The sequence below is a fragment of the Electrona antarctica genome (assembly GCF_951216825.1).
Source record: "Electrona antarctica genome assembly, chromosome: 7".
NCBI lineage: Eukaryota > Metazoa > Chordata > Actinopteri > Myctophiformes > Myctophidae > Electrona > Electrona antarctica.
The window spans coordinates 12,460,783-12,488,715 of record NC_136812.1 but is presented as its reverse complement, the minus strand read 5'-3'; the positions used below and the strand labels follow the sequence as shown (position 1 = coordinate 12,488,715).

General features: G+C 43.2%; 3 protein-coding genes across 3 annotated transcripts in view; all 3 read right to left on the bottom strand.

Moving 5' to 3' along the window:
* Positions 1-27,933, bottom strand: part of atp11b (ATPase phospholipid transporting 11B) — a 206,604-nt gene that overhangs the window by 69,777 nt on the left and 108,894 nt on the right. The gene's annotated exons all lie outside the window — the stretch shown is intronic.
* On the bottom strand, positions 8,271-17,903 carry kng1 (kininogen 1; the record flags this gene model as incomplete). The annotated part of the gene is made up of 8 exons (XM_079505375.1): positions 8,271-8,561; positions 9,075-9,173; positions 9,299-9,409; positions 11,074-11,243; positions 13,453-13,528; positions 13,629-13,745; positions 14,145-14,285; positions 17,865-17,903. 8 exons carry the CDS (start codon positions 17,901-17,903, stop codon positions 8,271-8,273), a joined length of 1,044 nt encoding a protein of 347 aa, XP_079361501.1.
* On the bottom strand, positions 25,692-27,917 carry LOC306926114 (general vesicular transport factor p115-like; the record flags this gene model as incomplete). Its single annotated transcript, XM_079505374.1, has 1 exon — positions 25,692-27,917. One exon carries the CDS (start codon positions 27,915-27,917, stop codon positions 25,692-25,694), a length of 2,226 nt encoding a protein of 741 aa, XP_079361500.1.

The window sequence follows — 27,933 nt, the reverse complement described above, 5'->3', positions numbered from 1 at the left end:
GATGCAGTCCTGTACGCTAAACCAGGGGTTCTCAACCCGTGGGTCGCGACCCCTCGGGGGGTCGCCAAATTATTTTAGGGGGTCCCCAAATTATTTAAAAAAAAAAAAGATTATTATTTTATTTTTTTCACGATTTTTCAAAAATAGCAGACCTACAAGCTCGTAGCGCGCCACTCGGTGGCGCGCTATGAGCTTGTAGATCTGCTATTTTTCAATAGCTAAATTATAACAATGCTTAAAACACCAAAAGGGGTTCCCGCCCAAAATGGTTTAAGGTTATTGTAGCAGTCAATTTATATTGGGGGTCGGGAGGGGGCGGGGCGGGGGTCCCAAGACATTGCCAAAGCATTTTCGGGGGTCCCCGGCCAAAAACGTTGAGAACCCCTGCGCTAAACTCCAAACGTATTTTTTTTTAAATTGTGGCATGCGTTGCCTTGCAAACCAGCAGCAGGCGACTATAGTGACACAACCACCGCCTCATTTCCAAAAGAGAATGCCTGATGGTGCAGCATCATCCGCGAAACTAAAACATCCTTCAGTGTGTCGCTTCAGGGTTAATTACAGTACTGTATTTCTGTCCATATTCACTTCATTGTTATTGGGCAGAATGACATTTTCAATGGCGATACATGAAGCGCATTGTTGTTACATAATTATGAACAAACATAACATACGCCTCTTCGTTGGTGGTTTTATCCAAAGCATTTCACACTGAGCCTGAACACCTGGTAGATTTGGAAACACATTGTTGCTATCAAACTGCACAGGAGCTAAACAAGTAGAATCTCTAACCATATCAGTCTAAAGGCTGCAGCATACTCCGACATACAAACTTTGTTTGGCGAGGTTAGGCAATAAGAATCCACTCAGAACTTTGGCAGTGCCTGTCAGAACGTTGTTTGGTAGTTCTTGCACCTACGAGATTTTCTTACTAGCCGATCAAGATTCTGGCAGAGTATCGTGTGTGATTGCTCAGACACGCAATGTGCTCGTGATTTATAATTGTATTTCCGCAGTCTATCAGTAACGTAACCTGCATGGATTGTTTTGAAGAAAGGCTGGAGGCGGCGGCTAATCCGTCACTAGAGCCTCGTACCTGCCTTCTGTATTGTTTCTCACTGCTCTTCCTCTTCCAGTCTATAATACTACTCTCGTCTTTGTCATTACACATACATACAGTACATTACAACAAACACTACCAGATGGCAATCAATTAATTAATGAAGAGAGATAGCACACACTTTGTCTGCTGTGTGGAAAAATCTCCTAGACAAACATAGGTCAAAGCACATCAGAGATCGATCAAAGTAAATGGTGGAGATCCAGGCGTCTAGCATTCAGATCAGCCTAGTTCTGAGGCAGCATAAAGCACTTTAGTCCTTGCCAAACTTTCTTCGCCTCAACAAGCCCTTCCGAAGCCAAACAACGTTTTTATTCATTTTGCAGTATGTTGCTGCCTTGCAGTCAACAGGTGGTTTGATTGGTGAATCTTCCCTATTGGAAACATAATGTGTATGTTTCATTTATGCTTTTATGTACATGTGAACCAAGCTTGTGGGCTATAACTATTTCAATTCTTGCAAAACTGCTCCACAAATTCACCCCAAAAGCAGCTGCTGTTTTGACTTTTTAAGTCGAGCACAGCACTTTTGAATAGCAATTACAGTAAGAGTAAGGATTAAATCAAATGTTTTTGATCCACAGGATGAGGATACGCTCCCTAAGTGAATGTGTAGGGCTGTCGGCATGGAACCATGTCACAGTGTGTGTGTAGGGCTGTCGGCATGGAACCATGTCACAGTGTGTGTGTAGGGCTGTTGGCATGGAACCATGTCACAGTGTGTGTGTAGGGCTGTCGGCATGGAACCATGTCACAGTGTGTGTGTAGGGCTGTCGGCATGGAACCATGTCACAGTGTGTGTGTAGGGCTGTCGGCATGGAACCATGTCACAGTGTGTGCCTAGAAGCCTCTACTTTGTGTCCTGCATTGGCCATTATTCACATACAGTATCGGCCATGTATATTATATAGGCTCTTTCCTCAATAGAGCCAAGACATGTGAATGTGAATGTTCGTATAGCTATATGACTAACTGTGAATGTCATGGGGGGGGGGGGGGGGGGGATCTGTGTGAAAGTGAGAAGAAAACAGGCTATTTCCCCATACAGTACATCTGTTGATTGGACTGAAAAGCCGACCCCAGGTTCGTTATCACCAAAGCAGTGGTTTCTGTCGGACAGTTGTTATGGTGTCCTGTCGTTGCCATTGGGCAGAAACCTCTTATATCCAGATTTCTTCTCCACCGTAAATGAATGCTACTACTGTACGTACTGTACTACAGAGTCACGCAAAACAAATCCCAAATTCCAAGCTATTTTGGAATTTGAGTTCCTGAAAAGTAACAGTTTTGGACATAATGAGATTCCCCCCCCCCCCCCCCCCGACGACAGCAACGATATTATGGCAGTATTATTATTGAGTGGAGAGAGAAGCTTCCGGCTTAACGGAGAACGTTGTCCTCATGAGCACTACTCCCTTATGTAAGTGTCTGAGAGTGCAATTTTTTTTTATATTGTCAAATGCAGTGTTATTTGTTGAAAGTACTGTGATCCCGTCCTCTCCGCCGTTATTATTCCTATTAGTACTGTGAGCAGCCGATGCTGAGGTCACGTTATGCAGTATGTCAGTATGTCATTTCAGTTTGTTTTAAGTGGTAGCTCTTGTTCATTAATGGGGCTTTACACTTTACACGTTCTAGTTCTTCTCACGGCCTTCTTGTCCGCAGTGACACAATGGGAAGAGAGTGTTAGCGTTAGCCTAGCGTGCATGTTTCTCAAGCGGCATAATAACCAGTATGTATATTGAGGCAGAAAGTACAGTTACAGTCTCTTTAATACCTCTTTTTTAGGCCTTCTTGTATCATCATCATCAGCCTTATTCATTTCATGAACACCCTTCGTTCTTACCCATGGTTTTGTGTGTGTGTGTGTGTGTCTGTGTGTGTGTGTGTGTTCGTGTACTGTAATGTCAGTGGTTCTCAACCTCTTCTGGATCAGGGCCTACTTGAAAATCTCAAAAGTGTTCGCAGGCTGATGGGTGGGCCACCGCGCGTGTTCACAGGCTGATGGGTGGGCCACTGCACGTGTTCACAGGCTGATGGGTGGGCCACCGTGTGTGTTCGCAGGCTGATGGGTGGGCCACCACGCGTGTTCGCAGGCTGATGGGTGGGCCACTGCGCGTGTTCGCAGGCTGATGGGTGGGCCACCGCGCATGTTCGCATGATGATGGGTGGGCCACTGCATGCAGGCTGATGGGTGGGCCACTGCGCGTGTTTCACAGGCTGATGGGTGGGCCACCGTGTGTGTTCGCAGGCTGATGGGTGGGCCACCACACGCAGGCTGATGGGTAGGCCACTGTGCGTGTTCGCAGGATGATGGGTGGGCCACCGTGTGTGTTCACAGGCTGATGGGTGGGCCACCACACGCAGGCTGATGGGTGGGCAACCACGTGTGTTCACAGGCTGATGGGTGGGCCACTGCACGCAGGCTGATGGGTGGGCAACCACGTGTGTTCGCAGGCTGATGGGTGGGCCACTGCATGCAGGCTGATGGGTGGGCCACCGCGTGTGTTCGCAGGCTGATGGGTGGGCTGGGTGCGTTTCACAGCATGTTAATTTTAATGATCAATCAATCCATTGTGTTCCGGCTTGGATCAATGGAACTAACGCGATGTAATGTAAGTACCGTAGCTATTTAACGGAATTACAATGAAAACACATTTTTTGCAATCTTTTTTTTTTTTTTTTTTAACATAATTTAAAAAATATATTGTTATACTATTATTAGAATCACAGTGTTTGCCAATTATTTGGGGGCCCACTTGGCAATACCCGCAGCCCACAGGTTGAGAATTGCTGCTATACTGTGTGTGTGTGTGTGTGTGTGTGTGTGTGTGTGTGTGTGTGTGTGTGTGTGTGTGTGTGTGTGTGTGTGTGTGTGTGTGTGTGTGTGTGTGTGTGTGCGTTGTCTTTGGTCTTTCTGTGCAGGTTGCAGAGTGTATAACGGGCGGGTCCCACTGACATCCACACGTGTGTGTGTGTGTGTGTGTGTGCATGATGATGTGTCTCTAAATGTTTTGTAGAACTTTTCCACTCGCTGGTCTGTGCCAGAGAAGAAGAAGAACAAAAACTGTTTCCATCATCTGTAAGAGAGAGAGAGAGAAAAAGAGGAAACTTATTTTTTTTCATACAGTACTTATATTGTAAATGTTTTACTTGAAATATGCCATGAATGTCAGTTATACTGTATGTTGTCACTAGTTTCAAGATGATATGGGGAATATTGTGTGTGTGTGTGTGTGTGTGTGTGTGTGTGTGTGTGTGTGTGTGTGTGTGTGTGTGTGTGTGTGTGTGTGTGTGTGTGTGTGTGTGTGTGTGTGTGTGTGCGTGCGTGCGTGCGTGCGTGCGTGCGTGCGTGCGTGCGTGCGTGCGTGCGTGCGTGCGTGCAGTGCATACAGTATGTACTGAATGACAGAGCACATGGTATTAGATGCTATTAGTGAATGTTGTTGACGTCAGAGGACTACATTTCAGGGCGGTACGGCCGTAAAACAAGATTTCTTGAGCTAATCAAGGACCAAAGTATGGCATTGAAGCCAAATTTACTATTTTTCAATGATATGTTGGTCTAAGGCTCTAATTTGTGTAAAATGGTTTGATTTGGATCGATTCGTTCGATGCGGCACCCCCATACAAATGTTATGGGGATTGAAAAACGTGCCACGGTTTACATGTTCCGGAGTGCAGGCTTAGATTTCAAAGTTACCCGTGTCGTGGCAATCAGCTTTGAATTAATCACATTTCTATTCAAAAATCAAAACGTGGGAAATCTGCAATAAGTCTTGCCGGTGTTTCTCCTCCCTCAACTGAAGGCCTCTGCCTATTTGGTGAAGTTCATTGTTTGTCCGAGTCCCAATAAACTATCAGAAGACTGTCAGAAAGGCTCAGCACATTCTGATGAAGCAAGACATAAAAACATGTATCCATAAATTAGCAAACCTTCTCATCGCAGGAGTTATATTTGTCATTATTAATTTACAGACCATACAGTTGGGTGCCACCGATATTGTCCTTTATCATTTGACCCATTTAGGCCTGACCTCAACATTTTTAAAAATCCTTCTAAATCCTCCAGTTTTCTGAAATAAATATTTTCACGATTTTTCAAAAATATCAGACCTACAAGCTTGTAGCGCGCCACTCGGTGGCGCGCTATGAGCTTGTAGATCTGATATTTTTCAATAGCTAAATTATAACATAATGTTTAAAACACCAAAAGGGGTTCCCGCCCAAAATGGGTTAACTGTCCTTTTGCGCAGATCACGCAAACCTCAGCAAAAAGAAAAGGACAATATCGATGGCCTCCAACTGTAGGCTGCAATTGCATATCCTGTATGTAAGAGTCCAGTCTGTAAGCTACTAACTAACAGTATAGTACAGTGGTTCCCAAACGTTAGCTCAAGACCCAAAAGATAAATTAGACGTTTGCCTCGGACCCAAACTAGTACTTCTTAAACATTTGTTTCCTAATCTATGGAATTTCTTTGATTTGTCTTTGATTTCTTCATGAAATTAGTAAATTACTGAAGAAACAAAATCCAAAATCCAGAATTAATAATAATTAAAAACAAAATGTAGGAAATACAAAATAAAGGGACCCATGAAAATGTTACCGCAATTCACAAATTGGTCCCGACCCAGAGTTTAGTGCATCAAAAAACAGACGGCTCCCTCTAGTGTAGTGAATGTTATTGCAGGAGGTCATCCATGTACTGCTTGTTATAATGGCAGCTGTTGACCTGGTAGAGAATATTGAGGACAATAGAGATGAGATACACGCAGTGGAAAGTGTGCTCTAAAGCAGGCGTCAGTAACCATTTTGATGGTATTAATATATTAATCTTATTATATATTAATGTGCCCGCAGATTAATATAGAGGGTATGCGCATGCTTAAAGTGAATGGCACATCGAGTGGCAAATCGAGTGGCAAAGCAACATGCAAAGTGAGTTTAACATTGTTTAACGTTGTTTAATGCAATCAGATAGGACTTTTCTGTTTGGATGTATGGGCTGTCAAGGCCAGAAAATAGTTTTTTGCCACTCAGTAGGCATTCCTGCATAACTTCCTGGGTTTGATGATGATGTCACGCGCATACCCTCTATTGGAATACTGACATGCAATGTGGCCCTCTGGAGTGAGTGTGGAACTATAGTGGCCTTCTCCTCAAAGTTGCCCCACCCCTGCTCTAAAGTAACAGGATTTTATAGAAAGTTCCCACTCTTAATCCATTTTGACCTGAGATCAGATTCTAAAAATGTCTTCTACATCCTGACAGTTTTCTGAAAAAGCTATGTTTCTATGTCAGTCGTTCTTCGACTTTTCAAAAATAGCAGACCTACAAGCTCGTAGCGCGCCACTCGGTGGCGCGCTATGAGCTTGTAGATCTGCTGTTTTTCAATAGCTAAAGCATAACATAATGCTAACACCAAAAGGTGTTCCCGCCCATAAATGGGTTAACCTGCAATGAGAAGGGTAGCAAGCAAAACACACATCTTTGTTTGACTAAACAACAGTCTTCTATGATTTGATTTGCTATTCTGCAGTGCTAGTACTACCACAGAACTACAGTACATATCATTCATATTTGTTCCATAGTTGCCATTCTGTCATATAACCATATTCTACTATTATGAATGTACAATGGGCCAGCATATTTCACTACACGCCACCTGCATGATTTTGGATAAAGATAATGCATATTCCTCTTACTGTTTTTTATATTGTTTGCTAAGCAGCCATACTGTTTATTAATTAATATACCTTAGGTTTGCTCACTGTAATAACAGTTGCAGGAGAACTCCAAACCCACATTAACATGTTTTTGTTATATTTTTTTTATTCATAATGTACATTGTTTCATGAGGCACCTTTTGTTACAAAGTAAAGCTTTGTACCCTGATTCACTGACAGACTTACTGATAGTTATCTGAGTGTTTTGTGATGATGTACAAATAAAACTCAGTTAAACATTTACCACACTGTGTTTGCGCTGACCCTGTGTCCCATGCCTCAGCCAACACACAGCTGAACTGTCAAAACTGGTCTGTCTGAAAATTATCTTATTTGCTACCGCAATGTTGAAATGACAGGCCACCTTTTTACAATATTGTAATAAGCTGTTAACTCCTGTGTTAGTGGGGGGATGACGACGAGAAGATTGGACCAATGAAGTTCTCACTCAGCTATTTGTGTAGCACTGTAGCACATACTGTATTATATGGCTGGTTCATTTTCTGCAAGTGAGCACTGTTTAAGAGAGATAGGCCAATTCTACACCACATTCTAAATAAAGCAAAGCAAAGCAAAGTTACTATATTTACCCAGGGTAACTGGACTAAGCATCAGATACTTGTTTACAGCCAGGCCCTGCTCATAGAACATTTCATGGTAGTGGTTCAATGCCTTGCTCAAGGGCACTTCAGCGGTGGTAATTTTAACGTGCCGGTCCGGGGATACGAACTGGCGACCTTCCGGTATCAAGACCGCTCCGCAAACCGTTCGGCCACCGCTGCTACTTATCAAATCAGTAGTACTCACATTTTCAAGGCTGTAAAAAAAAAAGAAGGAAAATAGCAGATGTACAAGTTCGCATTGCAATGTGAGCTTGTAGGGAACTCTGATTTCTAGCCTTCTGTGACACATACTGTATAAATAACTTAAGATGCGTCACAGAAGCTTAGCCAGCAAGGAACATATCTAAAGGAAACAACAATGCAATTTATATACATATATTTGTTTATTTCAGTTTAAATCAAACAAGGCTCTGGGAGTATTGTTGTTCAAGTATTATCTATTGCATCTCAATGGTTGGCTCTATATTGGTTTGCTGCAAAATGTTGCTATTTATGTTTTTAGTAACCAATGATGTAAGTAAGCACATAAAATGTCACAACTCATAATTGTAATTGTTTGCGAAGCTTCTGAGAATTATTGGCAGATCCATTCTCACCATCTTATCTAAAATAGAATAATATGCCATACTAGCATGCTATTATCTTACAAAAAGGGGTTGTACTTGTTTTCTAGATCGGCCTGGAAATTCTGTGTTTTTTAAGGAAAAACATACCGGTATGTTATATTACGTGTATATATATATATAGAAAATAACGTGTGTTTCCTTCCTGTAAAGAACAACAAGCAGCACATTGCTCTATCCCAGCAGGTCCAGATCAGTGAGGGCTCCCTGTACTGCGGGGGCTGGCTCTGTGGGAGCCACTGGGCTGGGCTGCACGGGGCTGAACACTTTCCAGGGCTTGGAGGGGCAGTGGAACGGTCCGGTGGGCGTGGCAGGAGGCACCTTAGAGGGGTCTTCCTCCTCAGAAGATTCCTTGACGGGAGTGGTGGGAGGGGGAGGGACGATCGTTTCGGAGGGGACTTCCGCGTAGTCGATGACGTTCCTAAGAGGAGACCAGCCCGGGGGACGGCGCCTGGTAAAAGTTTGCTATAAGAGCAGGAAATGAGAAACATTACTTATATGGGTGACATGACTGTCAAAGTTAGGGCTGATTTATGCAGGAATTTAGGAAATGGCAATTCAACCAGTTTCCAAAGAATTACAGGCCTCGGTAATAGACATTCAGGTCAGCAAAGAATCTCACAAATCCAATTTAAATCCCAGCACAGCTTTTAATTTAACTCTGAAGAAGCATGAAACCAAACATGGTTTACTGTGCTTGTTTGCACATTCTTCACACGTCTTCTGTGAAGTTACTCCAACGTTATTGATAAATGACAGTTTCTTCACTTTAAAAGTTCAAGTTTCAAAAGCATTTTCTATTTAAATCCATGTCTTGTTCAGCAGACTTTATAATTTCATAATCTGTAATCGGTCTAATCTATACGACGATCAAACGATGTTTGATTTGTGGCTATATTTACCCTGCTTAACTTGGGGAAAAGCCTATAATCTCTATACAACTACAACCAGGCATACTGTATAGTTTGTAGGTGTTACCAGATCCATTATTGGGCCTGGTCCGCACTCTATGTTGGCCTCGGGGACCTCATGTCTCCACGGCGCAACATCCACTGTGGAATTACAGTTAGCCATCTCCTACACACACACACACACACACACACACACACACACACACACAACGTCACAGAGCCATTATACTGCAAATGTCAAGTGAATGAAGTGTGATTGGTGTGTGTTGTTTCTGTTTTGTTCAGGCTTACCACATCATCCTTGTTGGGGACACAGAGTTCATTAAGGTCTTTGTGTTCAGACTTGGGACACGTGCTCTTTCTCATATCAAAGCTCAGCTTGTACCTGAAACCCGCCACCACCTGGAAGGACACAGGCAAGTAGAGAGAATGTGAAGAAGAATAACTGTTATGCTCCGGACGGTGATTTTGAATGCATAGCATGTAGAAATATATATTCTCATTAAGAAAACCCACTGACAAAAAGGTACACTGGTGGGCGATTTCTGGTGGCTTTATGATGGTTGTCGTCATAGTGACCCTATAGATGGGCGTATCAGGTTTGTTTGTGGTTATAGTGTCATACTGACGTGGCCGCCCTCCCCTTAGTTCTGTTTTCATGTGGTTGTCGTCTATACAGTCGGTACTTATGTATATCCCCTCAAAGGTAGACTGATCACAGGCTCACCCCTGTGGATTCCTTCCCGATGCCACCTGGTGTGGCCGTATTCATGGTTGAGAAGCCAATCTCAGCTCACAATACTATGCATATGTACATGTACCAGTACCACCTTGTGCATTTGTTGTTCATGAACCGTCTGTACAAGCAGAGTTCCTGCATGCAGGCCTTTGCAGGGACTATATAAATCCCTCGTCAATGCCCAGATAGTGTGCCGAAACGGTCACTTTGGGTCCTGATGTGGGTCTGTCATGCTGAGGCGCGTCGGCAATATTCTACTGACAATATGCAAGTTTGACTCATGCTATTATAAAATCACATCCCTCTTCAGCTTTATTTGGAGTAGTAGCCTACATAGGCTGCCAATGAATGAACGCCCCCCCCCCCCCCCACATGGAGGGATGTTTTTCAGTGTAAAGTGGTGGTATTAGGGCTTGTTTGTTTGTGTGTGCTCGACAGAGCAGGCGGTAGAGTATCTGCTATCTGCTTGCCAGTTGTGGTGGGCCAGTCTGGGCCAAATGTCAGGGCAGAATTCTTGACCCAGTCCAGCACTGCTGTACGTCAACACATAATTGCATTGTCGATACATGAACTCTCCCTGCTTTCAAACTAGCTGTCTCTGACTTTTTCTGAGCTAGTTCTGTAACCTCTAGTTCAGGGTTCCCCAATAGGCGGCCCGCGGGCCATTTGCGGCCCCTGGAAGAATTTCAAAGAAAAAAAAAAGTTTTTTGTTTTGTTTTGTGGGGGTGTCCCAGATATAAATGGCATTAAATGGGGGTCAGTAGCCTATGCATGTCAAACTGGGCACACCCTCAAGGACCACTGGTGGTCCCCGGACCACTGGTTGAGAACATTTTTTAATTAATTAATGAAAAAATAAAAAACCCAATTTTTCGCGCGTGCGGACTCGGCCCCCAGCCTGGTTCCCTAGTCAAAATATGGCCCTTGAGGAGAAATAATTGGGGAACCCTGCTCTAGTTGTATAGGCACCACCGGCCCGCCTCGCCCGCACCGTCGATGAGGTGAAGCAGCGCGATAGGACCCGAAAGATGGTGAACTATGCCTGGGCAGGGCGAAGCCAGAGGAAACTCTGGTGGAGGCTCACAGCGGTCCTGACGTGCAAATCTGTCATCCGACCTCGGTATAGGGGCGAAAGACTAATCAAACCATCTAGCTGGTTCCCTCCGAAGTTTCCCCCAGGTACTGTATTAGTACCTCTTTGGTACTAATGGAAAACTGCTACCAGCCCCATTTGTTTTTGTCAATATTATTTATTCCATAGGGTTAAGATTATTATTTCCCTGCGTCAACTTCTTCCTCCTCCTCTTCTCTGTCTCCCAGTCCTTACCTGTCTGGTGGCGTAGCCCACACTCTTAAACATGAACAGGTGTGTGGAATCGGAGATAGAGTTGTACTTTGAGATGGAGACAGAAAGGGGAACTTTGAGGTCCTCCGAGTCCGCATCGATCTCCATGGGACAGCCGAGACAGGCAGAGCGCTCTGGGATTATGACATGATCTGGTTGAATGGGGAGAGGAAGAGATAGTTAGTTAGTTAGTTAGTTAGTTAGTTAGCTCTAAAAGGGTCTTTGGTTTGTTGTTGAACTGTATATATATCTTTTCCTTTTAAGAACAATACATTACAGTAGATAACAAACGGCAAATCAACAAAATCAACTTTGATTTAGCAATAACTGAAAATGATTATTTATTTTTTACTATTCCAAGTGAAGTACTAACAAAGAAACAGAAAAAAAGTAACAGAAGAAAACAAAAACCTCCGAAAGGAAGTCTGGGTTTCATACATTTTTGAGTGTTGAGTATAGCAGACTACATAACACTATATATATAGTAGTTGTTCAAAAGCTGCTTCAACGGGGTGTCTGGGTCATTCAGGCTTTTTGAACACAAGGTTATTTGGGATAAGCAAACGATATACAGGCTTGGGATGTCCGATATTGACTTTTTTACCAATATCCCAATATTGTCTCTTTTTTTTCACACTATGCCTACTTTTATTGTGATGCCCCGCTGGATGCATTCATAAATGCAAAATAAACAACAAACATCATAAATTCGGGAGAAATTTAAATGAATTAAAACCGATAACGATATTTTCCGATTTTATTCAAATATCGTCCGATAATAATGGACATCCCTATCATCGTTACAATGTTTGTTTAACCAAATACACACACGCGCGCGAACGCACGCGCACACACACACACACACACACACACACGTACACACAATCATTTATTTGTATTTTCCCCCTACATTTTAAAGTTTAGCTAAATATAGTATTTCAACACCACCACTTTCAACACCACTCCAAAATAAACCTGCTGACCTTCCTCAGCAAAAGCCAAAGCACATGCAAGCTCTCGAGTGAACTGTTAATATGAATGGAACTCTAACACTAACCTTTGTTTTGAAAACAGGACAGACAATATCGTCCATGTTCAGGCCATTTCCTTCAATTGAGCAGCCTTAAAAACAGCCTTTTATTAAGGATAAGTTCATGTTGTGATGTCGCTGGTAATTGGTACAGTATACCGGTATTACACAATCCAATGCCCCATTCGCCCACCAGTGTACCTTTTTTGTCAATGAGTCAGTGTTTTCTTAATGAGAAATATATTTTTTACGTTTAAACAACCTGTTTCTGCACGCTATGCATTCCCATGAGTCATGGCGCACGGTGTTGACACAAGTAAATCAACAGGCTATGGTGCTATCTCAGGCCGAACAAACAGGGTTGGATTTTCTGGGGGATGGGATGGCCTATGCCAGCAGACAGGCGTACCTCTGCTTTTGATACCCCCCCCCCCCCCCCCCCCCCAATTCAGAATCTGGTGTCTAGTAAAACATCACACTCGTGTGAAGTGAGGGGCGCTCTTATCATCATTATACATCATCACATTCTGTGCTCAGCCAATCAAATTATAGTTATAATTAACTGAATACATAGGATGTAAACAAGACTGCCAGGACTTTTTTTTTTGGTGCTAACCTTTTAGACCAAGTGTTTGACTGCACTCTCTTGCTGTCTGCATTTCTGTCTGATAAAGTATTCAATCAATCAATCAATGTTCTGAAGGGCAGAAGGCATACTGACGGCCATCGATCAATCAATCAATCAATGTTCTGAAGGGCAGAAGGCATACTGACGGCCATCGAACAATCAATCAATCAATGTTCTGAAGGGCAGAAGGCATACTGACGGCCATCGATCAATCAATCAATCAATGTTCTGAAGGGCAGAAGACATACTGACGGCCATCGATCAATCAATCAATCAATGTTCTGAAGGGCAGAAGGCATATACTGACGGCCATCGATCAATCAATCAATCAATGTTCTGAAGGGCAGAAGGCATATACTGACGGCCATCGACAGCCATGCTGGCCTTCATGAAATTCCTGCCCTGCTGGCGGCGGGGGCGTGTCCTATATCCCTGCTTCTGAGGCCTTGCTTGCTTGTTTGGAAGTCTGAGGTTTTCAACCTGTTGCACAGAATCATAACTTACAATAACTAATATCCACACAGTACTCAATGAGCTATCAGTCCCAATTTGCCATACAAAGCACACTGTACGTGTGCATGCGCACGCACACGTGTGGGGCAGTCTCAGATGTCAGATGTAAGAAGGGCCACAGTGAAAAAAGGTATAAACCACAGATACTGTTACTGACACGTTATGCATTGACTTATTTACTGAGACTTACCAAGCTTGCACTCCACAACTTTGGTCTCTATGTCCGTTCCTGTCACGTACACTATGGCACTGCATAGCCGGGGCTCCTGTGTGTTAGAACAATGCATAAGAGAGTCGAGGAGACTTAGATAGTTAGGTAACTAGATGCAAAGATAGATGCCATTCTATTATTATTAGGAGCACTACCTTGGGGCCGCTGGGCAGATAGTCACACTCTGACCACAGCTTGTCCTCCGTTACTGGACAGTCACTCCTCCTGCTGCTGAACTGGATGGAATACACAGAACTGGAACCGTTCTCTGACTGGAGAGAGAGAAAGAGTGAGAGACATGTACGTACATACATGTACACACGTGTACACACACACTCACACGCACGCGCGCACTCGCACGCACGCACGCACGCACACACACACACACACACACACACACACACACACACACACACACACACACACAAAAAGTCCAAAATAAGTAAGTAAAAGTAAGTCTCAATACTGCAATGTAGAAATACTCTTGATACAAGTAAATGCCCGGAATTCAAAATGTACTTGAGTAAAATGTGTACAAATATTTTAGATCTAATAAGCCCACAATGCGACACATCGCGACTTGTTATTGTGAACTTGTAGATCGGCTATTTTCAAATAATAGCTTGGTAGCCGACAGTATCTGATAGTGTTCATGTGTGTGTCTTGTTTACCTTGGTGGCAGACAGTATCTGATAGAGTGCCAGCTTGTTGCCAGATGATGGCTGCTTGTTCAATGTTGTTAGAGCGTCGCTCACTGCTGTTTCTACAGCAGTATCATCACAGAACACCAAAATCCCCGGTTGGACCTCATCCTTCTCCCCATGAGAACCATTACCCAAATAAAAGAGGAGTAATCAGGACATGTACGCAAAGGGAAATATCAACTAACCATTCGCAAAAGGCATAGACAGATAAAGCCTCACATACATTACTGACATGATAGTCACTGTACCACTGTGGGGTCAAATAAGGCTTGTCAGGGTCAACTCAATAAATGTTTTAATACAGCACTCAAAGTCAAAGGTAATTTTTTCCATACCTGTCCCAAGACAGAGCCATGGAAATACAGTAGTCCCAACAACACACACAGGCCCGCTCCTCGCCTCATTGTCCAATGCTGCTGGCGTCTCAGTGCTGCTGGTACAGACACATGGAAGTATCAAATGCAAGGCCTCATGTCATAATGGACAAGTTCAATGACAGCATGTTCCCGAATCAGGACTGCATATGTTACACAGTGGACGGGCTGCAGTCAGAACAGAGTCTAGTATGTTACACAGTGGACGGGCTGCAGTCAGAACAGAGTCTACAGTATGTTACACAGTGGACGGGCTGCAGTCAGAACAGAGTCTACAGAATGTTACACAGTGGACGGACGGGCTGCAGTCAGAACAGAGTCTACAGTATGTTACACAGTGGACGGGCTGCAGTCAGAACAGAGTCTACAGAATGTTACACAGTGGACGGGCTGCAGTCAGAACAGAGTCTACAGTATGTTACACAGTGGACGGGCTGCAGTCAGAACAGAGTCTACAGAATGTTACACAGTGGACGGACTGCAGTCAGAACAGAGTCTACAGTATGTTACACAGTGGACGGACTGCAGTCAGAACAGAGTCTGTAATCCTGGTAAGGTACTGTATGTAGTATGGAGCTACATCCAGGATGTAGTCATGGAGCTCCACTCACTCATCCGCAGTTGCAATGTATTGTAATTCCAAACGCTGTCTTTGTTAGTATCCAGCTCTATGTTACTTATGGAGCTACACTTTATCGTGATGTTGGTATTCTAAGGTTGATAATGGTGGTTTGATTATTTCTTTCAGCCTGACAGCCTGCCTTGTGAGCTGTTGACTCTTGGTTCATAAACAATGGGTTCATAAACTTCAATACAAATATTTGAATAATAACAATGGGTTCATGTCCAATGTTTCTACTCTACTTTTTCTGAACAACAGAGAAGACACTTTCATGAACTTTGATTGACCACTTGAACCCCAGCATCCATTGGTGAGTCCCGTTGGTCTGACTGGCCCCATTATGACTAACCCTAACCTCACACAAAGACCCAACGGTCAGTATAATGGGATGGGAATAATGTGCGGACACCAGCCCAGAGTCGACTCGGGTCCAGTTTACTAAAATCTAGAGCAGAGGTTTGCAACCAGTGGTCCGGTGACCATCAGTGGTCCTTGATGGGGTTCCAGGTGGTCCCCAGCTAAATGATGGAGAATGGGTAACCAAATGGACCCTGATAGATCTTTAATGCTTGAGAGCGTAAAATTTGGTTTCATTTTAAGCTCTCAAGAGTTACACGTATTATTGTTAAACATCTGCATTACTCAATTTACAAGAAGTCTACACAATTAGAGAACGTAGAACGTAGAATAATTGTTATTTTGATCAAAGTATGCATGTTATCTGTCCTACTATGGTACCACATCAATGCAGCATGGAATTGCAAACCATATCTTATTCAACAACAACAAAATATTCTAAATGTTGGGACTGAGAGGCTAAATCGCATCAAATGCTGGTCCGTGGCTCAAATGCCCAATAAATAATGAGCCTTGGTAGAGAGAGTATAAGTACTTAAGACAAGACATAGAGAGGGTATAAGTACTTAAGACAAGACATAGAGAGGGTACAAGTACTTAAGACAAGACATAGAGAGGGTACAAGTACTTAAGACAAGACATAGAGAGGGTATAAGTACTTAAGACAAGACATAGAGAGGGTACAAGTACTTAAGACAAGATATAGAGAGGGTACAAGTACTTAAGACAAGACATAGAGAGGGTATAAGTACTTAAGACAAGACATAGAGAGGGTACAAGTACTTAAGACAAGATATAGAGAGGGTATAAGTACTTAAGACAAGACATAGAGAGGGTATAAGTACTTAGTTAAGACAAGACATAGAGAGGGTATAAGTACTTAAGACAAGACATAGAGAGGGTATAAGTACTTAGTTAAGACAAGATATAGAGAGGGTATAAGTACTTAAGACAAGACATAGAGAGGGTATAAGTACTTAAGACAAGACATAGAGAGGGTATAAGTACTTAAGACAAGACATAGAGAGGGTATAAGTACTTAGTTAAGACAAGACATAGAGAGGGTATAAGTACTTAAGACAAGACATAGAGAGGGTATAAGTACTTAAGACAAGACATAGAGAGGGTATAAGTACTTAAGACAAGACATAGAGAGGGTATAAGTACTTAAGACAAGACATAGAGAGGGTATAAGTACTTAGTTAAGACAAGACATAGAGAGGGTATAAGTACTTAAGACAAGACATAGAGAGGGTATAAGTACTTAGTTAAGACAAGATATAGAGAGGGTATAAGTACTTAAGACAAGACATAGAGAGGGTATAAGTACTTAGTTAAGACAAAATATAGAGAGGGTATAAGTACTTAAGACAAGACATAGAGAGGGTATAAGTACTTAGTTAAGACAAGACATAGAGAGGGTATAAGTACTTAAGACAAGACATAGAGAGGGTATAAGTACTTAAGACAAGACATAGAGAGGGTATAAGTACTTAGTTAAGACAAGACATAGAGAGGGTATAAGTACTTAAGACAAGACATAGAGAGGGTATAAGTACTTAAGACAAGACATCTCCAATCTCGCACCACACTCTGGTTCTATGGCTAATCTTTTCACCATTGTAATGTTTCTCCAACAGATTCTAAGAGACGGAGATGGAGGTACTCACGTGTTTGAGTGGAGGTCGCCTGGTCTATAGCGTCTCAGAGCTACTGGGTTCAGAGACAAAATGGACTCCTGTGATTGACAGCTGAGTAAGAGCAGACTGACTTAACAGAGCAGTGTTTCAATCTATTGGTGGGGATCAGCACCACATGATGACACAGAGATGAACAAACAACAGGGAGGACGGGAGGACGAGCACGCACACACACAGACACACACAGACACATGCATGCACACACACGCAAAAAGACACACACACACACGCGCACGCACACACACACACAGTAAATGTTTGCTCTGTCGTTTGGTCTCCTCTCCTGCCTCACAAATCAATACATTAGTTTTGATTAAAGGCAGAGACAGGGGGGGATGTAAGGCTATGTAGGAGCATGGCTCCATTATGATAAAGACTTTGACTCTTATCAGCAAACACTGTCCAACAACCTGAACACTCACGCCCGCGGCCCACACGCACGCAAACACACACTTGCACTTAATTCACACAGAGGGACCTTGGTGTTACATTATACTATGATTTTCACTGTGACTGTTCAATAGAAGCCACTGTGTGCATTCATAGCCGAGGACACAGTGAAATCCTGAATGCTCAGAGTGTACAAATGTAACCAAATGGACCCATGTTAAATTGTGTAGCTGAAACTTTGTACCTGGAGACCTTTAGCCTGCATGACCACACGCACTGACATTCGCCCGCCTGAAGCCCAATTTATACTTTGCTCACCAAAAATAATTGATTTTCATTGTGTGACAGTAGAATATATTATTTAGGCTCAAAGGTACGTTATACGAAACCCTTTCGGTCTAGGGATAGGAGTTTGTAACATACAAATATATACCAGGCTGTTGAGCTTAAGAGCTGCAAATCAAGGAGACCAAACAAAGGTTTTCAGTCAAATGGTGCAAGGTGCTTTTACTTTTTTGCTGAGTTATTAGTATTTACACACTGTATAGTACAGTATGCACAGGCAGACAATAAAGAAGAGCCACTACCAGCCAGGGCACACGAGTGCTGCCAAAATAGCAAAAGAAGCAGCTAGACAGACTAACTAACTTGTAACTACTAGTAAAACAAAAGCCTGCCTATCAGAGATCTCTGCCTCTTCCGCTGAAGGTTCACTTCCTCTGCATGACACATTTAGGTGTATAGTAGACAAACTGAGCTTCACACCACCCAGCCTTATAGCGCTCAGGCCAACACGCCTCACTTCAACTGCCACAGCACTATTCTATTCTATTCTATTCTATAGAGGGTATGCGCATGCATAAAGTGAATGGCAGATCGAGTGGCAAAGTGAGTGACAAAGTGAATTTAAGGTTGTTTAAATTAATTTAATGCAATCAGATAGGACGTTTCTGTTTGGATGCATGGGCTGTCAAGGCCAGAAAGTAGTTTTTTGCCACTCAGTAGGCATTCCTGCATAACTTCCCGGGTATGATGATGATGTCACGCGCATACCCTCTATTCTATTCCATTCCAGGGAAAAGATGGCACAGTGTGCCAGAGGTGGATGGTCTCTAATCTTCATGGCAACTATTATGCTCGGTAAGTTGAACCTGATTGCAATATTCAAAACGCAGTTGATCTCAGATTGTGAGAACCCCAGAGAGGCACAATGCAGACCCAATGCAGCAGGTATAAGAGAAGACCTTTTGAAAAGTGCCTGCGAGTCAGTCAGTGTTGTTATTAGTACACAGTAGGGATGTCAAAAGTCAATCATTAAATCGATTAATCACCATTAAGAAATTCTTAAATTAATTGAAAATACTGCGGTTCTATCATAGGGCGGTTTTCTGTGAATGTAATGATGTCTGCGCGCGCACATGGCCAAGGAACGCACATGTGGGCCGGTTAAAAAAAGTCCCCCCCACCTTGGTAGCCACAGAAACGTCTCTGATTTTGAATGTGATGTGACAAAGATCATGCCTTTGCCCGGCCCTGTATCTCAAATCGTCAAATAAATATTTGATTAAGGAATTTAATATGCCTTTTGTATTCTTTCTGTATATCAGCAAAATGTAGATTTTTGTTAGACATTATTGAGGGAAATTAAGATTCTCAGATAAAAAACGAACTGGTTATCAACTAACTGGTTATCAATTATAATGAATTAATCGATAATTCCTGCTGCCTCAACTGGTGTGTGTTTGATTTGCTTTGCTTACACTTTTGTAGCCTGTTTTTTGTGTGCACTGACTGCACTTCTTTGCAAGGTGACAGAAATGTGGTCATGCTACTCAAATGGCGGCGGGGCCCGGTTTGGTATGGATTAGGTCACCACAACTCATTGCAAATGTGATATGCTATAGCCTACACATATACCGTTACACTTGCTTTACCTCACTTTGCTTGCTTCATATCGTATGCCATCATTCTTTAAGTTCCATTGTGATGCCAAAGCACCATTTCCACTTAACTTTTATAGTTAGAGCAATTACAGGTCTTATGCTTAGAGACAGGTGCATATAGGCAGGGATCAGACGTATAGAATTAAATCAAATCAAATCAAATCAAAGTTTATTTGTATAGCACAATTACATTGACCGAAGACAAACCAAAGTGCTGAACAAGAGCATGTAAACAAGAACAGAGCAACAACAAGAGCATGTAAAGAAAAGAAAAGAAAAAAAAAAAAAAACAAAGCAACAAGTGAGAGCAGAAGTATATACAAACATGGTATAAGAAGGGTATATTCGTTTTCAGGCAACATTAAAAACCAGGGACACGCCATTGTTGGTTCTCTCCAACAATACACAGTAACATAATGTGTCCTTACTAGATTTAGATTTTCTACTGATTCTACATGTTCATATAACAATCACATACAATTGAATGAATTACAAGCAGTTAATGAACAGGTGAAATTATTATTCAGACAGTGGATATGAGAGCCATAGAGAGAGATCAGAGCATCATGCCATGGTGGACACGCTTCCCACACTGACCCTTAAATAACGTGAAAACCACATCAAACCCAGGTCTAAACTTAACCACAGATGCAACTTAAGCATTTAGTAGACACTCTTAATCCACACACGTGAGCTTTTGTCAATGGAGAAACAAAAGCAAACAAAAACAATAAGGTTATAAATAATTGTGTAAATGTAATTTTCAAAATACAATTTTGTTTATTGAGCAATTCAATAAACGTAAGAAATAGCTGTCTATTTTAAACAAGTTTCTCTGACACAGTGGAAAATTTAGATTATATCTACAACATAATATTACACACAGGTCTGGTAAGAAATGGATCCTGTTTTCAGAACCCCTTGAAGCAAGGCAGTTTCCCAGCTTTGTAGATGTGGAGCAAATGATGAGCAAACCCTGACATTCTGGTTATTGTAAGTGTGATGAAAGTAGAAAGGGAGCTTGGAGAAAAGGTCAGAGTAGATACAATAACATTAATATGGCTTATCATAGTCAGTAACATCACTATCAAGTTGATAAGAATAATTTTAAAAGCCCTTCTCTTCACATTGCTTCCCTCCCCACTGGTCTGTCCTTCTCCTGGTCCGGGCTGTCTCAGAGCTCTGAGGACCGAGAGGCAGCAGAAAGACATCACAGAAATGCACACAATGTCAGAACCCAAAGAGACGTAACACACCGCTGTTGTTGACCAAAACAGTAGTGCGCTAAATGCAAGAGTCGTCGGCCAGACAACGCAGCAACAGGCCACCCTGTACCGAAGAGCTTTGTACCTGAGAAACACCACAGGGTGAACCACTGCTATGTAACGCTCCACACAGATACAGCACTGGCACCATGAAATAGAGAAAAAGAAACAAACCATAAAAAATACACTAACCACGGCCAAAGTAATGTTTTGTGTGTAGAACACTGCTAAGTCAAAGACAGAGACCAGGGAAGAGATGATCATACAGACAATCAGGTTGAGATAAAAGAACTCTGAGGCTATCGTCCCTCCAGCTCCACTCAGTATCAGCCACACAACGTAGCTGTTGATGGGGAAACCCAGGATGATGTAGACGGAGTGGACAGCAGTTACTGCTGTGAGAGGAACACTGTAGTTTTCTGATAATATGAAGGAGAGGGTATTTCCCAGTGTGTACGTCTTCTCGTTCATCTTCAAGGCGCTGTGTGCACACGGTAACTGGTTCAGAAGAGCAAAACATAATGGCTGGATTTGAGTGCAGTTAACTGAATATAACAATTATAGAACAACTCTTCCCAATGTTCTTCTGAACACAACAATTATTCTAATGAACAATGAACACAAGGTTAAAGTGATCTTACGTTTTAGAGTTTATCAGATCTCCGAGTCTGGTGTTTGGTGAAGTTTGGTGAAGTCTTCCTGAGAGCAAATTCTCCAAATGATGTACTCCCTACTTCGCCTCCTCTAACCATTCCCTTTCTTCCTCTGACTTCCACTGTATTGGTAATTGTATTGCTTTAAATGTTTTCATATATCTATTAATGGATATTCAATGGAAATGTGTATTTGGACAGTCGCCAAACTTTGGCACAGATTCACCAGCGCTGGCCCTTGTTTGGATAACCTCTGGCAATACCGACAGGGCAAAACTTTGTTTATAATTTGCTTATTTAAAGCCAGCAGTGTCACATTGGAAGAACAGGACACTTATGATATTGTTATTAAATATATTATTTTGTTCTAAATATCCACAGGTTGACAAACGTCTAAACATATGTTAATCGTAAATCGGGAGAGTTCTTTCTGTGTGCAGAGAGCTGAAATACTTAGGCTAAAAATGGAGAGAAAGTTGAGAGACGCAGGCAGAGAGGCAGATGTTGTTCCTTGGAGGTCACATTTATTTGTGCAAAGTAGGCCTACAGCAGCAGCAGAGCATAAGCTCCCACGGCCAGCTGCCAGCAAGCCCACAGGCGCACAGGACTCTAATATTCTGGACACTTTATTTTGTACTGTGAAAACAATGAAAACATATATATATTCTATCCAGAAATACCTGTTTGTTCACAAACATTCTGATATGGGTCCGCACTGTGGACTCAAATGCAATTCCAGATGGTTTCGTGACACATTTATGATGCAAACTATGTCCAAATGTTCCTTATTGAGGTGATGTCTGGCCAGTATAGGGTAAACTAATTGTGAGGTCTTTGGAAACATCTTCCCACAAGGTGACCTAGAGCAGGGGTTCTCAACCCGTGGGTCGCGAGTCGGACGCCAAATTATTTTGGGGGGTCCCCAAATTATTATATATATATAAAAAATTAAAAAAAACTTATTTTCTTGGCAACTGAATGGCTGAAAAATGGAAATTGAGAGTTTACATAGTACACATGCATACACAGTGCACTAGGCTATGAAGAGCTGCACCTGGTCAGCATTAGTGTTTAGATGAGGTGTGGCATTCAGACACTGGTGGATGTGGTGCTGGTGCTCAACCATGTAGAAACCCTCACCACTTCATCTCCTGCCTGTTGCGACAACAGCAGGCAGCTTGAACCATGGATTCACGTTGTCAATGCAAAATACTGCACCCAACATCAACATGCTTCAACTGGAGCGAGACATATTGGCGCTGTTGTTGCTATTGTATTGGACACAGGATCACTCGCATGAGCTTAAAAAAATATATGAATATTTGCCATAATGTTGTGCTAAGGCATCACTAACCCTGTCCCATGATGTATTGCCATGCTTTTTGTTCTTGCTTAATGTAAATCGCTCTGGATTAAGAGCGTCTGCTAAATTGTAAATTGTCCCTAACCCAGAGCCATATAGCTGAGAGAGTTGCGCCATTGAGGGGTCAGAAAAAAGCACTTGAGTGCTGTTCATGCAGCCATGGAGTGTGACAAGCTGGGGTTTGAAATACAATGTTTTCAACGAGGGCGGTGCAAATGACAACTGTTTTAAAGTATTGCACAGTGACAACTAAAGTCTCTGTAATGTTTATGTTGTACTATTACTAAGAAAACATCTAAAATGTTATCCTTTAAGATGAATAATCAGTTGGATAAATATGATTCGAAGTGGAACGTGTTCCTCAGTCATGTTGCAGGTCCTTGATGTGATCCATGGTCAGGCAATGCCCTTTTGATTGTTTACTGTATTAGTATACATATGATACGGTTGATGATGCTGCGTGTATTTTTATTTGTTTATCTTGTCTATCCTTGTTTTATATTATGTTTCTGTGTCCATACATAATGTCCATGCATACGTATTCTGTTGTTGTTGTTGCTTGTGTTTGTTTTTTCTGTTTTCTGTATTTGTAAAAAATCCAAATAAAGTACTGATCATTAGAAAAGTTAAATCCTTATGTCATGTGACCAACTATGATAGAAACATAAAGCATTTTATCCTTAGGAGGGGAATGTACCCTATATGTAACCACAGTGAATGCTCACATCACTCCTCAACCTGCCTGCAAAGAATGTGAAAGTAAGATGGAGATGAATAGAAGCTGCATACATTTCATAAACTGCTTCATAACCTCAGTTATTAGATCCACATTTTATGTGAAAATGGTACGAAACCAGGTACTAAAGATGGACATTAACATTCCGTCTCTTTTTTGGCCTCTATTTTAGCCAAGTATTATGCAGGTGTGATGGACCATGCAATGCTGTAGCCTGGTTAATAAGCCAGACCGAATCAGCCGTTGGCAAAAAAAAATTGTCTGCCGGCGGATTACGGTCTGGAGAGGCTCAATTGTACGCCCATTTCCTACACCAGAGAACTGGTGTGGCCAATCGGGACACGGTATGCAATATGGGCGGGCTTTGGTACAGTGACGTTCAATGCTTGAGACCTTTGACTGACAGTAGCTCTGACCAATTGCGTCGAAGAGAAAATGTTTGAACCCGCCCCCCGGGAAACAAGATCCATACACAGCATCTCCAGACTCAAATACCACACAACAGTGTGATTTGAGTCTGGCTTATTTGCCAGGCTAGCAATGCTGTGGGTTGCTGTGGCTTCAAGTACAGCTCACAGGTTGAGTTTGACGTGTCTTCAAGTTTGAAGATCAAGCTAGTTCCTCTCCAGATTCAGGCCATCCCCAAGGAACAGTATGGACCAGGTGAGAATATTATGAGCAAGATGAGCTGACTGCTCTTTTGGCTGTGGGGGGGTCTATAATGCATAATAATCACATTCATAATGCATTATAATGCACTTGCAATGCTCCATAACACACACTATGAATGTTTATAATTATGTACAACTTATAAATGATGTACAACAACTTATAACAAAGACACTTCATTATTATAACTAACTAAGTTAAGGTAGTAATAATGTGCTGTTCCACTGAGCTTACGGACCAGCACTTATAATATGTTAGACATTTATAACGTCAACATAAAGTGTTAATGCCTTATAAGGGCATTATAATGCATTATATATGTGATCTAAATCAAATATAGACCCGACCTTTAAGTAAATCCCTGACCCCATGTATTTCTCTCTGTCCTTCCTCTTCCACCTGCATCAGAGGTGGAGTGCTGGGCTGACTTCAACAAGCGTGTCATTCCCATCATTGTGGGGGCATCGGTGACCGGCATCTTCCACCTGCATCAGAGGTGGAGTGCTGGGCTGACTTCAACAAGCGTGTCATTCCCATCATTGTGGGGGCATCGGTGACCGGCATCTTCCTGATTGCTGCGGTGCACATACTGTATAAGGAATCTGTCTTGGTGAAGTTGGTGCACTAATAACATAGTTCTGAAAAAAACAATAAACGTAAAGATAAGGATAAATATTAAATATAGAATAAAAAAATATACAATTATTATAAAATGATGTATTATAAAATGAATTGCACTTTTGAATTGTGTACACTGAGCAGTACATGTTACATTGCACTTGTATTGTATTGCGTTATTAGTGTGTGTGTGTGTGTGTATGTGTGTGTGTGTGTGTGTGCGGGTGTATGCATTAGCGTGTGCGCGTAAGCGTACGCGTGTGTGTGCGCGCGTGCGTGCATGTGAGAGAGAGAAACTGCAAGTGCAACTTGTGTTCTATGCGAGGGGCAGGGGGCTTGTTGAAGGTGGGTGACACATAATGTGTGATAGACCTCAGTAAAATGCTACAAAGTTTCTCAGACTTTTTAATGGCACATTTATGAGGTTGAATATGTATATGGTTGAATGAAGATTCTACTGAAAATATGATGGACGTATAGAGCGAGCCATGTTGAATGAATGAATGTTTACTTATTTGCGAAGGACATCACTGTTATAGCACAGGAGCTAATTCATTCTCAACACCTGTCCACAAGTGGCGTTTCTAAACACAATTTAAAAAATCACACTCGTGTGAAGTGAGGGGCACTCTTATCATCATACAGTACATCATCATATACATTCCGTGGCCAATCAGCTGCGCACATTCCGTGCTCATACTGTACACACACATACACACAAAGCTGTGCATAGGAGCCCGCTCAAACTTTTAGCTGGAGTTGTTGTTTGGAAGCATTGTTGTTTGGATTTTAACCACAATTTAGACTGGCATCAGTCTCTAGTGTTAGGGGGTAAAATCACAAATTTCTTCATCTTTATCTGTCTCTCCTACGTCTTTAAGACGTAGCTTGAGGCCGTGTATTTTCTGATCCCGGTCATTTAACAGCATTAGCAAGTTGTCCTTCTCCTTCTTGGACTCCTGCACCTCCATCTGCAGCTTCTCCAGCCCCGCCCTGCCCTCTGAGAGGCGTCTCACCTCCACCTTAAGTTTCTCAGTCTCGCATGCCTGTGCGGCGAACCGGCTCTCCAGTTCGGCTATCTTGGCTTCCTGTTCTCCGATAAGCTCTTGGTACTGTGCCAACGTCTTCTTCACCCGGTCCTCTTTCTCCTCCTCCTCACTGGACTTGAGCACCGCTCTAATTATGACATCCTCCAGTTCTCTGGTCAGCTTGGTGAACTCGTGGTCAAACAGCATCTGTTCTGGAGAGAGGAGGACAGGCTGTGGTTTCTGGGTTGCTCTGGAGAACAGTTCGTGTTTGGTGACGAAGCCAAGCTTCTCCACAAAATTCTCCTTCCCAATACGCATCTCAATGAGCTGCTTCAGCTTCCCCTTGGTGTAGTTCTCCAGTGAGTTGTCATTGTAGCAGACACAGATGCCCAGCAGCAGTGCACACAGGCCCTCCACCAGCCTCTCATTCTCTCCCAAGTTTTCAGAGATCTGACCCAGCAGGAAGGGAACATTTACCTGGTTTTGCAGGAAGTGTTTGACAGCAATTGGACAGTTGCTCATCCACGTACACAGCAGAATGAGGAGGCCCACCCTGGTCTGCACTTTACCGCCCTGAGAGAGGCTATTGGTGCACTGTTGCAGGAGGCACACCGGCTTGCCCAGGCTGGTGGACAGCTGCACCCGCAGCAGCTGTTCCTTCTGGGCGAGGTTGCCCTGCAGGGTGTGGGCCAGGGCCACGGCAGCACACCAGTTAGACAGGGAATCAGCCGACAACAGGCCTGCGCACAGCAGCCCGCCTGCAGGGATGTTGGCATCAGTGGTGGTGGAGGGCTGCAGCAGTGTGGCCACAATCTCCCCCTGGCCCTTCTGGTTCTTGTACAGGAAACACTGGAAGCAGTAAAGAGAAGCACAACGCAGCTCAAACGGCTCCCGTTCTGTCACCATGGACGTGAGCAGCACCACAATGGCTGGTCTTGGAGCGTTAGAGGGAACAGGAACATTGACAGTAGCAAAGTAGTCCTGGTTGTTCTGTGACGCACGAATGACCTCTGACACAGTGTTGATGGTCTGTGTGCGAATGTCGACTGGCACACCGGTGGTGGCCATGATAATGGTGCAGAGCTGCTGCAGTAAGCCACACTGGTACATTGACTTCTGACATCTGGCCGTGGCTCCTGGATAGTTCACCGGAGATACCATGACTCGTACCAACTGCAGCATGAGGTGGAGGATAGTGACCTTCTGGGCGGACCAACCCGAGTCATCTTCACAGACCTCAAACCATGGCGTCATCCTCTGGATGTAGTAGCCCTCCTTGAAGAAGTTCTGGTTGGAGCTGTTGTTCTTCAGCAGGTTGAGGAGGAGTTGCAGGCAGTCCTCCACTATGATACCTCCATTGCTGCTGCCTTCTTCTGCGATGATGTCCAGAAGGTGTTCAAAAGCGTTCTGAAATGCCACAATCTTCTGAATGGCAGTGTTCCCTTTGGTCAGCTGCCGAAGCAACAGCAGGACATCATTGCGGATGACCTCCCTGGAGTCTTGCAGTAGATCCATCAACCTGGAAACACCCAGGTGGCTGACCAGGACGATGCCTTGCACCTGAGCACACTGGCGCTCGAGGAGGGCCGTCAACAGCTTCACACCTGGCCGCCGCACGTGGAAGTCAAACTCCTCCAACAGCGTCAGCAGCACGGTCACATTCTTAGAGTCCTGGATGAACCTCATCGCCAGGTCTTCTCTCTGCTTCCGAGTGTTCTCATCTGGCACTTCCTCGCCCTCATCATCGCAGATGATGTTCTGTAACGTGGCCAAGACATAGCCGAGGATCTCGGAATCAAACTGTTCAGTTTGCAGTATATGGACAAGGTGCTCCAGTGCCTGTTTGCCAACCTCTGCCCGGTATGTCTTTGAGAGGGATGTGAGTGCCCTGACTGCATCCCTGCGGTCCTGCAGGAGCGTAGAAGAGGCCACCCGATCACACAGCTTCTGGATGGTCTCTTCTGCTTCTGATGGCTGTGGCCCCTCTGGTTGCCCGCCCAACAGTCCTCCCAAGAAACTCATCACTCTGGACATCCTA